The sequence below is a fragment of the Geotrypetes seraphini genome, chromosome 3 (assembly GCF_902459505.1).
Source record: "Geotrypetes seraphini chromosome 3, aGeoSer1.1, whole genome shotgun sequence".
Lineage (NCBI taxonomy): Eukaryota > Metazoa > Chordata > Amphibia > Gymnophiona > Dermophiidae > Geotrypetes > Geotrypetes seraphini.
Genome location: NC_047086.1, coordinates 218164528 through 218181733, shown reverse-complemented (window position 1 = coordinate 218181733; position 17206 = coordinate 218164528). Strand labels below are relative to the sequence as shown.

The 17206-nt window shown below is 43.6% G+C and overlaps 1 protein-coding gene across 1 annotated transcript in view; it reads left to right on the top strand.

The window, feature by feature from the left end:
* Window positions 1-17206, top strand: part of KCNH3 (potassium voltage-gated channel subfamily H member 3) — a 118523-nt gene that overhangs the window by 10970 nt on the left and 90347 nt on the right. The window contains exons 3-4 of the mRNA XM_033937814.1: window positions 2151-2285; window positions 3664-3666. Of these exons, the coding sequence (XP_033793705.1) occupies window positions 2151-2285; window positions 3664-3666 (138 nt within the window). The remainder of the gene's footprint in view (window positions 1-2150; window positions 2286-3663; window positions 3667-17206) is intronic.

Here is a 17206-nt window from a genome sequence, read left to right as displayed (position 1 = left end):
CCTATACAGATGTAATCAATTTGATTATGATATATGTCATTTGGAAAAGTCCAAGTGTACTGATGACATTTATGGTGTTGGAAATGTGTACTTATGATTGACAGTTGATTTGTTTTACAAAACTATACTAAGTTATCATTTCTTTCTCCTATGCTGTGCTTTCCAACCACTGCTTCTTCAGGTGTACTTCCTACTTATACATTGAAATCTCCAATAATGATCAGTAGATCTTATTTTGGCATTGGATCTATTTCATTTTGAAGTTGTTTGTAGAAAACCTCTATAACCTCATCTTCCGTGTCTGTCGTTGGAGCATATACTTGGATCAAGGTGATATTGATCGACTTTCCCTGTAGATGGATTGATATGACTCTATCACTGATAACATTGTACTTTAGTACTGTTTTTGAAAGCTTATTGTTGAGGATGAATGCCACGTCATTTTTCCTGTGTGTTTCATGATCAGAGTAGCAGATCCAATGGTCGTTTGACTGAAAATGGTTCTGTCCTGTCCATTTGAGTTCACAAATCCCTATCAAATCAATTTTGTTTTTTCCCGTTTGATCTTTAACAATTTCCAATTTTCCTTGGTTCATACTTCGCACGTTCCATGTTCCTTTGTTAAGAATATCTTTACAGCTTATGATCTCCCTTTTCTGTCCAGCAACATCAGCATCTGGTCGACCTGGCGCCTTTGATCCATAAGCTTCACAAACACTGGGCATACTCTGGGTAATGATCAGCTCTTCCCTAGTACTATGGTGAGTGCCTTCTGACCTAGGGGACCATCTTCCAGCACTATACATTGATTCAGCTATACATTATAGCTCATCAGCAGCAGCAAGTTTTCTTGGTAGAATACAGAAATAGATTGCCGGACCTTTCTTCTGCACAGCATAAATTAGATGTTGTTGCCGTTGTTGAATCAAATGCAATCCTCCGCCTCCAACACTGCCCATCTGCTGATGCCCAGAGATAGGTGGTATATCGTTAGTCTGGCATCTCCACTGAAACTTGTCTGCCTTGGGAGACCCTGCTGGCAGTGAAACTACTGACAGCATAACTTTCAGCTTCTCAGATGATCACAAGCCCCAGTGGCAGTAGTTAGTTTGATCACATGAATAAAGAGCTGCAACATCTTCTCCTAGTTAGGTGAATGTCTACAAGGCCACAGTGTTCTAGTAGACACAATTATAGAGTTCAAGTAAAATCTGTACCAACAATAATGAAAGTACTTGCAGTGTCAGAACGTGGGAATAAAGTCTGTTCAATCTGTATTCCTCTAGTGCAAAGTGGTCTAGGAGAGCAAACGCTGTAAAATAGCATAGGATATCTGTATGTGCACGGAACTATTCCAAATTAGTGGTGTACCTAGCAGGATGGGAACCTGGGGCAGAGCACCCCTCTTCTGGCCTGAGCATCCCCCCTCCTTCAGGCAGTGGGAGGGTTTGTAGAGTGGTCACAGGGCCATGATCCACCTGCACTTGGCTGTTATCTCCGCCGGTCCCCCACCTCAAAACAGGAAGTTGATGTCAGAGGGGGCAGGGCCAGTGAAACTGACAGCTGCATGCAGGTAGACCACAGGCCCACAATCTCTCCTGCACACCCCAACTCCCTGTACCTGGACAGACTGCTCCCATGCCGCTAGTGTTCCAAACTACATATAGATATCTTATATACTGAAATTGTGAGCTTCTCTCAGTCTTCCACATCCAACTAAACTGTAATTCATTATTTCATTTGTTAATGAAAGCTGTAAGTGTTTTCCTTCTGTACATGGAAGTTAATGCATTTTGATATGGCATGGAAATATACCTCTTCTAATAGGTTCTCAGGCACTGGATTTGATAACACCTACTCAATTGTAAATATAGATATTGAGTGAAGAGGAAGATCAAATTCTGTGTTTAGCTTCCAAATACTGTGATGCCTTGTATTAACTCATCACCATAATTATCCAATGATTCTATGCATGATCTTTCCAGACCACACGTCCCTTTCTCAGATGTGATCACTTTGTTTGCTGAGGAGGAGGTCCAGTGTTTCCATGCAACCTAAGGATTAAAGACTGACCTTGCCCTGTCTTTGGCTCTCTTGCTTTCTCTCTCAGACATCAATCTGACCAGTGCCTTATGCTTTCTTTGTCCTAGGAGTGCCTTTCTGGTGCCTTTTGGATGTTGTTCCAATAAAAAATGAGAAAGGGGAAGTCGTGCTGTTTTTGGTTTCTCATAAGGACATCACCGACATAAAGTCCAGATCTGGGGCTGAAAGCTGGAAGGAGACAGGTGAGATTTTTGTGGAGAACATAACCAAGGCTTTCACTATATCACAAACATTATCAGAGACCAAGCTCGTGACCAATTAGTGTTAGAGAATACCAGGCTACCTTTAGAGAGTGATCCTATAAAACTGAAATAAGTAACTGCCAACAGTATAAAGTTCCCATTAAAAAAAAGACAGTTGAGTTTAATGTTCTTAAGCTCAGAATTTAAGTCAGTCCTGGAATACCCCTTTGCCAGTCAAGTTTTCAGGATATCCACAATGAATGGGCATTATCCACCCCTTAAAAAAAAAACAACCCTACATATATCCTTACATTCATGTCAAATTGCTTTGATGATACATTATATATTATATTATAATCAAATTTCATGTGCCCACTATCTCAAAAATAGATTAAAACATAAAAATTTCTTGTATGTTGCACACAGATTGGCTTAAACATGGTAAATGTCTTTCTTTCATATCAGCCAAATTGCCTCTGTCCCAAACATTCTGCAGCCCCTCCATAATGTAAACAGATGGCTGTACAAACTTATCACCTCCAACGTCACTTCATTGATGCCTCCAAATTGTTATGCATAATCTTTCTTGCGTAAACCTTCCCCCCCCCCCCAGCTCTGCCTCGTTCAGTACGACACAGATTCTGTGTTTTACAGTGCTTCTTCAGGAGTTGAAACAGTTAAATGGTTTACAGCATGGCAATTTATTCAAGCCACTCTTTCTGCAATAAATTCTTATCATCTTTATCAAATAAATAATTATCAAACAACTTGTTCTGCCACAGGTACCCTAATGGCAACACTACCAACAGGACTTCTGCTGCTCAGCCAACCAGTTCAAAAACACCGTCATTTGAGCAGGCATGAGATTGGTTTGCATACATTGCCTCTGCTGTATGCAAATTTTTTTTTGTGTCATTTTTTACAGCAGTTCTACATCCAGAACCATTTAGGAGTGGAATTTTACAATCCAATAAAGTAAATAACGAAAAAATCTTTACATCATAAACTACTTCCTTCTAGCCTACATTATGGGAGGGCTAACTACTTTAAAAAACAAAATTTTAATACAGGAAAACAAGAACAGTAATTCCCCAAACCTAGGAAAAAATATAGACTTTATAATTACCCAAGATAAATCTAAAAAGGGAGAGAAAAAAACTCTTCTAGACGTTTAGGTGTTTCCTTATTTCTCCTCAAAAAGAAAAATCAGATATTTGTATGCAAATCTTTTCTATGCATATTCATTGTGGAGATCCTGAAAGCCTGACTGGCAAAGGGGTACTTCCGGACCGACTTGAGAAACACTGCTTTAGCTGACACACTTAATCAAGTTTCAAGTTTATTTAAAATTTCTTATCCCGCCCAATCAGTCTTCTAGGCGGTGTACAAATTTGTAAAAACAAAGGACAAACTTTAGGTAAAATAAAAATTTAAAATGACACTACGTCAAACTATAACTATAAAAACTTTTAAAAACACAGACAGACAAAAACATAGGGTAAAAGGCTGCTGTAAGCTTAGTAGTAATTTCACTCAATTGCCCTTAAAAGGACAGTTAGGTCTCAAAGGCATCACGGAAGAGAAATGTCTTTAGATTCGTCTTAAAGTTATTAGCAAGACAGAGTATGAAATAAGAAGACAGAGCTGTAATAAGGAAGAGTTATTGTTTCTACTATGTGTTCTTAGAGTGTTCTGTACAATACATGCACATTTACACCTCTTTCGTGGTGTATTCTGTGCATTTGCTGATCACTATGACCAGTGACTCATCTCATGTAAATTTAGCGAACCTTCGCTACTCTCCGCCAACCTCATTTGCATGTGCATTGTTTTGAGAATGACTTGCCTTTTTGAAATCGCTACAATAATGGCTGCGACAGCAGCCCATCGGTTTTTACCATGTAGTTTTGTGAATCTAGCACTCAGTGAATTTCTGGATTTTCTGTGAAATTATGATGGTTTGTTTTGGAGGGGGGGTTCTTTTTTGAAAAATTTTAGAGCAGCATCTCTATCTCTCCCTCTCTCTCTCTCCTCTTTCTTTCCTGCACCTTCCCCAATTGGTCTGGCATCTCTCCTGTCCCCTGACCTATGGTCCAGCACCTTTTGCGCCTCCATAGTCCGTAAATCTTGACTTTGCTGGCAGTGCTGGTGTTTATTACTACTGGTGCTGGCAAAGAAGGATAGATTGAAGTGCTGTAGAGGGAGGAATAGGGGCTGTGGAGGGAGGAATAGGGAGATGAGCTAGACTGTCAGCATGAGAGAGAGAGGTGGGGGAAGTGCTGGACCCTTGGAGGGAGCAAGGAAGAGGAAAGATGCTGGTCCTATGGGAGGAGAGGAGAGAGGGAGAGAGGTGCTGGATCCATGTAGGGAAGAGGAAGAAAGAGGGAGAGGTAGGCAATTCCAGTCCTCGAGAGCCACAGGTAGGTCAGGTTATCAGGATATCCACAATAAATATGCATGAGATAGATTTGCATCTCAAGGAGGTAGTGCATGCAAATCCATCTCATATATATTCATTGTGGATAGCCTGAAAACCTGACCTGTGTATGGCTCTCGAGGACCGGAATTGCCTACCCCTGGTCTAGGAGATGCTGAAAAATAGGGCCACAGAGAAGGGAGATGCTGAAAATGGGGGAAGGATAGGCATATGTAGAAGATGGATAATGAACATGAAGAGAGAAGAAATGTCAAATGGACAAGAAAACTTGGCAAAAGGGTAAATAAAAGACTGAGGAAAGCAGAAATTATTACAATTAAAACAAATAAAAGAACCAGACAATAATGGAAGAAAAAAAAATTTTCTATTTAGTGATTAGGAGTGGAGGACTAGTCTAGTGTTTAGAGGAACAATCTATGAACTAGAGAGACCAGAGTTCAAGTCCACTAATGTGCCTTCTGTCCCCGTTTAACCATTTAACCCTTCATTGATCCAGAATGCAAGCCATCTGGGACAGGAAAATACCTACTGTACCTAAAGAGGTGATCAGTAAGGACCAGCTAAGGGGAAGAAAATTTTCATTGGAATATCTTACCTGCTGTCATTCAGACTTGGGATAAGGTGCAAGTACTTCTTCAAACACAGTATGACTGGAAAACATCATGTCACCAAAGCTTCTGTCTCTGTGCAGACAAAAAAATGTCACCCAAGCAGAAGGGGTGGTTCCATATGCACAATGTCTTCAGCTTGAATTCCTCATGAAGGAAGTGAAGGAACTGAAAGAGGAGGTGGCAAGACTGAGAAGCATCCATGAGAGCGAGAGATACATTGATGAAATGCTTCATGAGGCATCAAAGCAGTGAGGAAGAAGAGGCCATGCTGAGGAAGGACACTAGACTCAGGTTATGGGACTTTGTAGGATCAATACTGTGATTCTACCTATCCTTGAACTGAAAAACCAGGATGCAGCCCTAGAAGTGGAGAAGATGAGAGCATCCCAGGGTGAGGAAGGACCAAAGCTCGAATTCCCCAAAGTTGCTTGATCCATGACCACTAGGAGGCGAAAGATAGTGATGGTTGGCAATTGCCTTCTGAAGGGTACAGAGGCATCCATCTGCAGATCAAATATGATATCCTGGAAGATATGCTGTCTGTCCGGTGCCAAAATTCAAGATGTAATGGAGAGCTTGCTGAAACTCTTCAAACTTAATGACTATTATCTGATGCTGCTCATCCATGTTGGCACTAATGATACTGCTAGGTACTCCTCCAAACATATCAAACGCTACTCCTCCAAAAATATCAAAAGTGACTTTGTAGCTCTGGGAGAGAAGGTGAAGCTGTCAGATACACAGGTGGTGTACCTTCCTGTCAAGGGTAAAGACCAAGGTAGACAATCTTGCATCCTGGAGATGAATGCAAGGCTGCACAGATGGTGTCAAGAGCATTTGATTTCCCAGACCACAGGATGATTTTCCAAGGGTTGTTGAGCAGAGATGGTGTGCATCTATCCAAGAAGGGAATAAGTGTCTTCAGCAGCAGACTGGCTAACCTACTGAAGAGGGTTTTAAACTAGAATTATTGAGGCAGGATGATCAAATCCCCCAAGTAAGTATAAGCTTTCAGCTAAGTGAATCATTAAATACCTCTGCTGCTCAGGTTACAGCTTCTGTCTCTGTGCAGACAGAAAATGTTACCCAGGCAGAGGGAGTGGTTCCATGTGTAAGCTTTATTCAGCTTCAGTCCCTCATGAAGGAAGTAAAGGAACTGAGAGAGGAGGTGGCATGACTGAGAAGCATCTGTAAGAATGAGAGGTACATCAATGAAATAGTTAATGAGGTGTCAAAAGATTTCCAGCAGTGAGGAAGAAGAGACTGTGCTGAGAGAAGACAGCTGGACTCAGATTATGGAACCCTGCAAGACTGTGACTCCACCCACCCTTGAACTGAAGAACCGGTATGCTGCCCTGGAAGTTGAGGAGATGAGAGCATCCCAGGGAGAGTTAGGACCAAGTTTGAAATCCCAAAAATTGCTGGATCCATGATCGCTAGGAAGTGTAAGGTAGTGGTGGTTGGTAATTTCCTTCTGAGGGGTACAGAATCATCCATCTGCAGACCAGTCAAGATGTCCCGGGAGGTATGCTGTCTGCCTGGTGCCAAAATCCAAGATATTACAGAGAGATTGCCAAGACTCATCAAACCTGATGACTATTATCCGATGCTGCCCATCCATGTTGGCACTAATGATACTGCCAGGTACCCCTGTGAATGTATCAAAAGTGATTTCATAGCTCTGAGAGAGAAGGTGAAGCAGTCAGGTGCACAGGTGGTATTCTCGTCCATCCTCCTGTTGAGGTAAGGGCCAGATTAGAGAAGCACGCATCCTAGAGATGAATATATGGCTACATGGATGGTGTCATCAAGAGTGTTTTGGCTTCCTGGACCATGGGATGATTTTCTAAGTGCTGCTGAGCAGGGATGGTATATATCTATCAAAGAAGGGAAGAAGTGTCTTTGGCGGCAGGCTGGCTAATCTACTGAAGAGGGCTTTAAACTAGAAGTGATTGTGCAGGATGATCAAAGCCCCCAGGTGAGTATAAGCCCTCAGGTAAGTAAATCACTGAATACCTCTACACGAATGGGAAAAGGAGGCAATGTCTGAAAAGCAGTATATAATAATGCTCGAAGTATGGGAAACAAAATTCTGGATCTAGAAGATGTGATGGATCTAGAAGATGAGTTGGATATAGTGGTGATCATGGGGATATGATTCTTGGAGAACCATGACTGGGATGTAGTTACACCAGGCTATAATCTGTTCAGAAAAGACAGGGTAGGAAGATAAGGAGAAGGAGTGGAATTATATATTAAAGATCATATTAAAGCCACACAATTGCAGGATCTACAGGGTAAGGAAGAGGCACTGTGGGTCAATCTGAAATGAGGGAATGGAAATTGGTGTGATATACAGGCGTCCTTCACAGACAGAAAAAGTGGACAGAGATTTATAGAAGACATTCAAGCCATAGCTGTAAAAGGGGAAGTACTACTAATTGGTGATTTTAATATGCCAGATGTTGATTGGAGTATCCCTATTTGGGGGGTCTCCAAGAAGTAGGGAGATCCTGGATTCTCTACAAGAAGAACTGTTCTAGCAGTTGGTAATGGAACTCATGCAGAATGGGGCCATACTGTACTTGGCACTTGCAAATTAGGAAAGTGTTTCTGATGTTATAGTGGGTGATCATCTGGCATCCAGTGATCACCAAATGGTGCAGTTTAATATTAAAATAGGTGTAGAGAGGGCTCTTTCAAAACAAAGGTTCTAGACTTTTTAAAAAAACTAACTTTGTTCAGATGGAGGATTATGTCAAGGAGTTGTCTGGTTTGGAACTTCTGGAAGAAATAGAAAAGTAGTGGGCAAAACTTAAAGGAGCTACTGTAAGGGCAACAGGCCATTTGGTAAGGAAATTACGGTAAGTAAAAGTAAGAGGAAAAGAAGGCTGCTTTGGTTCTCAAAAGTAGTAGCTGAGAAGGCAGGGAAAAAGAGGTTAACTTTCATAAATTACGAAAGATCGCAGAACTAGGAAGGCAGGCTAAATTATCTGGAAAAGTTCATCGCTGCTCGCACTAAATTTAAAAAAAGGTAGCGCACATTCATGCGCGGCAGGTGGGGCGAGGAAGAGGGCAGAAGGGGGCACCACCACCCCTGGCACCGGTCACCCTTGCTACACCACTGGGGGGGTTATGGATGCAGGATTTGTTTACCTTTATTTATTTATTTTAATTACATTTATTACATTTTCCAATATGAGCAGATACAACAATGTAATTCTGCAAAAATAAGTTGCCATAGTCAAAGAGCTATAAACAGGTTAAAACAGTATTCCATTGTCCACTAAGAAATTTAACATCCAATCAATCCCCCAACTTCCTCCCCCCCCCCCACCCTCCCACTTAAGGAATGCATGAAAAAGCACGAAAACTCAACTTAGGGGCTACCAAGGAAATATGGCTGCGTGCATGTGGAGTCATGGTGTCCAGAAAAGGCTGCCAAATTGAAAGCAATACTCGCCCCTGTTTTGTATCCCAGTCTGACAAAGAATTTGTTTACCTTTAATACCATATGGGGGAAGCATATGTGTGTTGGAGGACTGTGGCTCAATGGGGGCTGAAGGATGCAGCCTCATGTACAGTGTTCCCCCGCAAATTCGCGGTTCGTGAATCGCAGACTCACTCCTTCGCGGTCTGCTCCGACCGCCTCTTCCTGTAGTAAAGTCGGACTACACCAATCAGGAGCTGCGTGTCAAAGCAGCTCCTGATTGGTGTAGCCCGACTTTACTACAGGAAGAGGCGGTCGGAGCAGACCGCAAGTGGTTTTCTTCACCTGCCAGCGCTCCAGCTTCCCTCTCCTGCCTCTCCAGCTGCCCTCTCCTGCCTCCCCTGCCTTGTGACAGGTGATAAATCTCATTTGCGGTTTTTCAAAATTCACAGGGTTTCCTGGAACAGAAACCCTGTGAATTTCGGGGGAGTACTGTACTCTCCTACCCCCACCCTCAGCCCTCATTGTAGCTTTAACAAGTATAGGTACTTGGTAGCTGCAATTATTTGTGGGGGAAGAGCAAAGAGCAGAGCATGGGTAAGACAGGTGGCAGATTTTTGCTTTCAAAACATTGGAAACCTTGGCGTACCCTGGCCTCTGAGAAGCAGCAGGATGCCACATTTCTCATATAAACTTCCATCTGTCCCCTCCCTTCTGCTGGCACAACATCTTCACAGGTCCTGAAGGAAGAAAAAGAGAGATTAGGTTATCATCATCATGGAGGTAGGAGGAGAAGGAACCTGTAATTATTCATTTGAATGCCTTTTGCAGTTATGGTTTATTTAAAATTCCAGTGGAGTGGTTTACAATAATTATTAGAAATGCATTAGTAAGTAGATAAAATAAAGAGAGAAACAGAAAATCCAACCCATTAGTAGGAAAAAGAAATGAAACAAAGCAGAGCCCGTGTCGCATGCCCTGCTCCAATCCACCATACCCCACTGCTGTCATACCATAATTATACTGATATTAATGCAGTACAATGTAGATAACAATACCCAGAGAATTATAAAAAAATGCAATCAAATTAAAAGCACAAAAGTCTTACAGTATAATAAATTTTTCTTATATTATGGGCTCCTTTTACTAAGCTGGGCTAGCGGTTTTAGCGCGCGCTACATGCTAACTCCTCCATAGAGCTGGCGTTAGTATTTTCCGCATAGTGCGGGGATTAGCGCGCGCTAATCTTCAGCGTGCGCTAAAAACGCTAGCGCAGCTTAGTAAAAGGAGCCCTAAGGGGAAAGGGGATGGGATGCATATACTGCTTTTAGGTGTGGTTACAATCAAAGTGGTTTACATATCTTAGACAGGTACTTATTTTGTACTTGAGGCAATGATGTGTTAAGTGACTTGCCCAGAGTCACAAGGAACTGCAGTGGGAATTTAACTCACAACCTCAGGATGCGGAGGCAGTTGCTCTAGCCACTAGGCCACTCCTCATGATAAATATTTCTGAAACAACCAGATTTTAAGGTGTTTCCAGAATCAAAGGTCTCCAGGAAGATCATTCCAAAATTTAGCTGCAATAAAAGGAAAAGAGAACTTAAAAATCAATTAAGTCCCAAAGGCATCTCTAAATACGAAGGTCTTAAGATCCTTGCCTAAAATTTTGATAGAATAGTTCCATCCGTTAACATTAAAGCAGAGTACTAGAGGGAAGGACGTACTACACTGAGAATAGAATTATACTTGGAGGAGTGGAGGAAGTGGCCTAGTGGTTAGAGCTTCTGCCTCAGCACCCTGAAGTTGTGAGCTCAATCCCAGCCTGCTCCTTGTGACCCTAGGCAAGTCACTTAGCACTTCCATTGCCCCAGGCACCTCAGATTGTGAGCCTACCAGGACAGATAGGGAAAATGCTTAAGAATGCCTGGTTACTAGTCAATGTATTGTAAAACCACTTTGGATGAATCTCTGCATGAAAAGGCAGTTATAGATCCAAATAAAATCTAAAAGATGGTACTACTAAGTGGGGTCTTTTACAAAACCACAGTAGCAATGCTGTTGCAATAAATGCAGCAAAGACCACAGAAATTGAACGGACTCCAGCGCATTTACCACATCTTTGTAAAATTCTGCTGACTCCTAATGCTGAGAATAAGAGAGCACAATAAAAAAAAGGATATACCTGAATGATAAATGTTATGTACGAGAACTAGAATTTTAAATGTAATTCTATGGCAAATGGAATTTGATGTTCTATTAATAATGGAGTGACAAGGACCCTTTTTTGGCACCTTTAATTAATTTCACTGCTGTGATGTGAATAATTTGAAGGTGTCTTAAATCAATCAACTAAATCCCTTTAAGCAGAGTTGCAATAGTCAATGCTATTCATAATTGTAGAATGAATTAATATTCAAAACTAGTATTTTAGCCCATTACATTAACGGGTGCCAGCTGTCTGTCTTTCTTTCACCCCCACTTCCCTGTGCAGCAGCATTCCCCCCCCCCTACTTCCCTGTACAGCAGCATTTCGATTCCCTCCCCCCACTTCCCTGTGCAGCAGCAGCATTCCCTCCCCCCCACACCACTTCCCTGTGCAGCAGAAGCATTTCACTTACTCCCACTTCCCTTCCTGCTGTCCCGACAAAGCTGCTGATTCCAGCAGCGTGTGCAGCACTCTACACACGCTGCTTCGGGGCCTTCTACTGCCCTGATTTACTCTGGCACGTCCCTGATGACATCATCGGAGACACATATTGAAGAACCAAATATAAGTACAGGTAAAATTAGGGAGCATTCTTTTCACCCATTAAGTCATGCCTGGTCAGGTGGGAGGCAGAGAGAGAGAGAGAGAGAGAGAGAGAAAGGGGTATTTAAGGAGCAAGAGGGGAAAGAAAGAAGGGGGTGAGTGTAGCAGAGCACAAAGAGATGATTGAGCCTGCGCCTGAACCGGAAGCCTTCTCTCTGACATCACAACATCAGAGGGAAAGCTTCCAGATGAGATGCGGGATGAACGAGGATCCACTGCCCACGGCATCGTGCACTGCGTCAGTAAGGAAGAGGGAGCCGGCCCGAAGATAACATCGGGGCTGACATAAAACAGCCAGGCGGGAGCAGGCCAGAAGGTGAGACACAGCATGGAGGGAGGGAGACAACAATGATAGGGGGAATGATGTTATTTTTGAATTTAGTGATTACATTGTGTCAATTTTGAGAATTTATATCTGCTGTCTGTATTTTGCACTGTTCAGGAAGAAATGCATTTGTTTCTTTTACTCTGGGATTGTACTGCATGCAGAGTCTTGCATCTTAGGGTTTGTTTGTATATAATAGTACTTTTAGTTTTTGGTTCCATATTTGCATAGGGGTTATCTGTGTTCTGGTAGGAATGAATGTTGAGAAGCATACAGTGTGCTTTGTGTAGTTTAATTTTGTGGTTAACCATTACCATTATGTGTTAATAAGATTATATTGTGTGTGTGTGTATATGAAAAATGAATGGAAAAAATAGTGTTACAATTAGTGCTATTATGGGGCAGGGTCTGGGGCGGAGATTGGGCAGAGATGGCGGGGTCTGGCCCACAACTTATCCCTGTGTTCTTCAACCGCGGACTGGTGCCGGCCTACAAAATAATTCTTTTATTTCCACCGGTCCATAAGTGTAAAAAGATTGAAGAACACTGGATTAGACCACACTGCTTCTAATATAGATGATAATAACAATGCAAATGATAAAGTATTTTTTGCTGTAGGGAAGTCAAGTGTTTTAGACAGAGCCTCCCGTGATCAATGTCTGCAGACCCAGTCAGAAGATATCAGTAATATTGCAGCTTGGTCTGGTTAAACACTGAGATCAGGAGGAGACCAAGATGGCGTCAGGGGCAGACATGTGCACAGAGCATCTCTGAGGATGAAATCCTAACAGACACTTACTTTTGAGTGTTTTTCTTCCTCTTCAATAGTGGAGAAACAAAAAGGGAGTACCTGGTCAGGTCCTCCAGTGACCAGGAACCTGCGGCGACTGCTGCAGACAACCATCCTGGATGTAACTTCATGCCATGCAACAGAGAAATCATTGGCTTTGGGAGGGATGCCTGAACCAACAGTGGACCTTAGTTTAGAATGGGTTTCTCTGAGCCTGTTTCAGGGGCAGGCTCCGCTCCAACCTGGAAGGGAAAGTCTGGCAGGCACAGAGAGTGCTAATTCCCCCTGAGATGGGGGACTGGCGTTAACTCTTGGAGGAAGAGCGGGAGAGAAGTTGTTGGGAGAGATTGGACCTGCTGAAGTCCTGATATCGGGGCTACAGAAACCTCAGCCATCCAGAGAGAAGACATACAATTTGGAGTTTTAGTGAAGCCTCCAGTAGTCAATTTGGACACCCCTATGGAAGGCTATCGAAATTGTGGACTCCAATCTGAGGAAGGCTGTGAGTACACTACGGAATGACTGTGTTTCTATCAACTCCCTGGTGACTACTCAAGGTGAATTGCTGAGAGAACACGGTGAGACTATCCAAAAACATGAAGAGCAGATTAATCAAATTAGGACTTTAGAAACTAAGGGCTCCTTTTACAAAGGTGCGTTAGGGCTTTAACGCACAGAATAGCGCGCGCTGAATTGCCCCCCATGCTAGACCTTAACGCTAGCATTGAGCTGGCGTTAGTTCTAGAAGCGTAGCGCGGGTTTAGCGCCCGTTAAAATCCCGCGTGCTCTAAAAACGCTAGCGCACCTTAGTGAAAGGAGCCCTAAAGTTATTGAGAGGTCTTTTATCCAGAAAAACAAAGGAGAAATAATTAGAGAATCTTAAATTTTCCAAACTCCCCAATTGTATCAGCTGTTGAAATGGTACGGAGATATATGAGAGAGATATTAATTTCTGTGGAGAATTTACCTCCAATATTGAGAGCTCAGTATATCTCTATTGGGAATAAAATAAGAAATTCAACTCCTATTGATATGGCTGGAGGGGTTGATGCTGAGATGAATCTTTCAAAATTTCTGGAAAATTCTTTGGAAGTAATTACAGAGAGGACTACCCTCATCGTGACATTTGCTTTGGAATTTGATAGGGACTTAATTCTTCGGACCTATTTCAGACATATCAATGAGCAATTTCTAGGTTCAACAGTACGTTTGTTTCCCGATATATCTCAAGTAACACAGAAACGCAGGAAGGACTTTTGGCATATAGACCTAGGGCTCCTTTTATCAAGCCGCGCTAGCAGGATTAACGCGCACGACTTTTCATCACGCATTAACCCCTGCGCTGACCAAAAACTACTGCCTGCTCAAGAGGAGGCGGTAGAGGCTAGCGTGGCCGGCGGTTTAGCGCACGTTAAACCACTAGCGCGGCTTGATAAAAGGAGCCCCTAGAGTCCTAGCCTTGGGTACATTTATATTGAAATTGCTTGCAAAATGTTTTATGTCATTAGGTGGTAAAAATTACTTATTAATTCATTTTACAATTTTAATTTAATTTAATGGCAAATGCAGTGGTTAAGAAGGTTTAATTTTAAAATTGTAATTGTTATGGTTAAGGGTTTTTTTTTTAGGAATTATGGTAGCTAAAATGTTCTGGATTAATTTGACTCCATTATAGCTAGAAAACAATTTCTTTCCAGCTGTATAAGCAACCGTATTTGCACTTTATCAGACCCTCAGTGGCACCACTCAGGACTCAAACATTTCATTGTCCTGAGCTTTACGTGTCAGCTCGTCACTGGGTCTTATAGTATTTTTCATAGAGCTTAATTTTTCAATATTTTTTCAAACTTTTCATCTATTTATATTTTTATACTTAGCTTAAAACTGTGGCTAAGTCTTCTTGGCTCAAGATGTCAGTGTTAGTTAGGGATGTCAAAGCCGACATAACATAACATAAGAACATAACATAAGCAGTGCCTCTGCTGGGTCAGACCAGAGGTCCATCCCGCCCAGCAGTCTGCCCCCGCGGCGGCCCAACAGGTCATGACCTGCCTTAATCACCAGAAGGGGCCCCCTTGCCCCCTAGGTTTCTCATCGAAGTCCTATCTTCCCATCAATGTCCTAACCCTCCGGCCTTGCACCTGCACGACCTGGTGAGCTGTCTATACTTATGCAACACCCCACCACCTCCCTCAGTACCCCACGATCCCCTTTTCCCTCAGGAATCTGTCCAATCCCTGTTTGAATCCCTGTACTGTACTCTGCCGGATCACTTCCTCCGGGAGCGCATTCCATTTGTCCACGACCCTTTGGGTGAAGAAAAACTTCCTTGCATTTGATTTGAACCTATCTCCCTTCAGTTTCTCTGAGTGCCCCCTCGTACCTGTCGTCCCTTTTAGTCTGAAGAACCTGTCCCTGTCCACCCTCTCTATGCCCCTAAGTATTTTGAAGGTCTCTATCATATCCCCCCTGAGCCTCCTCTTTTCCAGAGAGAAGAGCCCCAGTTTATCCAGCCTCTCAGCATATGGGCAGTTTTCCAGCCCTCTTACCAGTTTCGTTGCCCTCCTTTGGACTCTCTCAAGAACTGCCATGTCCTTCTTGAGGTGCGGCGACCAATATTGAACGCAGTATTCCAGATGTGGGCGCACCATCGCTCGATACAGCGGCATGATGACTTCCCGTGTCCTGGTTGATATGCCCCTCTTGATGATGCCCAGCATCCTGTTGGCTTTCTTCGAGGCTGCTGCACACTGTGCGGATGATTTCATGGATGGATCCACTAGCACACCCAAGTCTCTCTCAAGTCCGGTGTCTTCCAGCAATCTCCCCCCCATTTTATACTCGAACAACGGGTTCTTTTTCCCTATGTGCATGACCTTGCATTTATCTACGTTAAAGCGCATTTGCCATTTGTTTGCCCAGTCCTCCAGCTTATCGAGGTCCCTTTGCAGTTCCTCACACTCCTCCCTGGTCCTAACTCTGGCGCAGAGCTTGGTATCGTCTGCAAATTTTATAACCTCACACTTTGCCTCCGTTTCCAGGTCATTGATAAATATGTTGAAGAGTAGCGGCCCCAGCACCGATCCCTGCGGCACACCGCTCGTGACTCCCCGCCAGTCAGAATATTGGCCCTTTACTCCGACCCTCTGTAGTCTACCTGACAGCCAGTGCTTGATCCATCTGTGTACATCCCCGCCCACCCCGTGGTTCCACAGCTTCCTAAGCAGCCTTTCATGTGGCACCTTGTCAAAGGCCTTTTGAAAATCGAGGTAAATGATGTCTATGGGTTCCCCTTTGTCCACCTGACTGCTTATTCCCTCAAAGAAGTACAGAAGGTTTGTCAGGCACGACCTTCCCTTACAGAATCCGTGCTGGCTTGTCCGCAGTAGGCCATTTTTCTCGATGTGCTCGCAAATGCTGTCCTTGATCATTGCTTCCACCATCTTCCCTATAACTGAAGTCAGGCTCACCGGCCTGTAGTTCCCGGGGTCACCTCTCGATCCCTTCTTAAAGATAGGTGTGACATTCGCCAGTTTCCAGTCCTCTGGTACCTCTCCAGTTTTCAAGGATAGGTTGCAAACATGCTTGATTGCGCCCGCTATTTCCTGACTTAATTCCTTTAGAACCCTTGGGTGGATCCCGTCCGGTCCCGGTGATTTGCCGCTTTTCAGTCTGTCAATCTGCTTGAGGACATCCTCCCGACTTACCTCTATATGCCCCAATCTTTTGGCCTGCTCCCCACTCATGAGCTCCTCTGAGTCCGGTATATTGGACGTGTCCTCGCTCGTGAAGACCGACGAGAAGAACATGTTCAACCTCTCAGCTACCTCTTTATTCTCCTTAATCACTCCCTTCCTATCCCCATCGTCCAATGGCCCCACCTCCTCTCTCACTGGTTGCTTCCCCTTTACGTAACTGAAGAATGCCTTGAAGTTTTTCGCCTCCCTGGCCAGCCCCTCCTCGTATTTCCCTTTTGCTTTTCTAATCTCTCGGTGGCATTCCTTTTGGCATTTCCTGTGCTCCTGGTGATTTTCCTCCGTTGGATCTCTTTTCCATTTCCGGAAGGACACTTTCTTGTCACTGATTACCTTCTTTACTTCATGTGTCATCCAAACCGGGTCTTTTGACCGCTTGTTCTTGCGGCCTTTCCTGAAACTGGGGATGTACAGTTTTTGCGCTTCCTGCAGTGTGTCCCTGAGAAGGGTCCAGGCGCTCCCTACAGTCTCCATCCTAAAGCCGTTCCTGAGCTTCCTCCCCACCATTTTCCTCATAGCAACATAGTTCCCTTTCCTGAAGTTGAGCGCAGTCGTTGCGGTCCTCCCCACTATGGGTGACCCCCTTTCTAATGTGAATCTGATCACGTTGTGATCACTGTTGCCTAGTGTTCCTCCCACTTCTACCCCTCTTGCAGGCCCCCCTAATCCGTTAAGGATGAGGTCAAGAGTAGCATCCCCTCGCGTCGGTTCCTTGACTAGTTGCTCCATGAAGCAGTCCCTCACAGCTTCTACGAATCCTG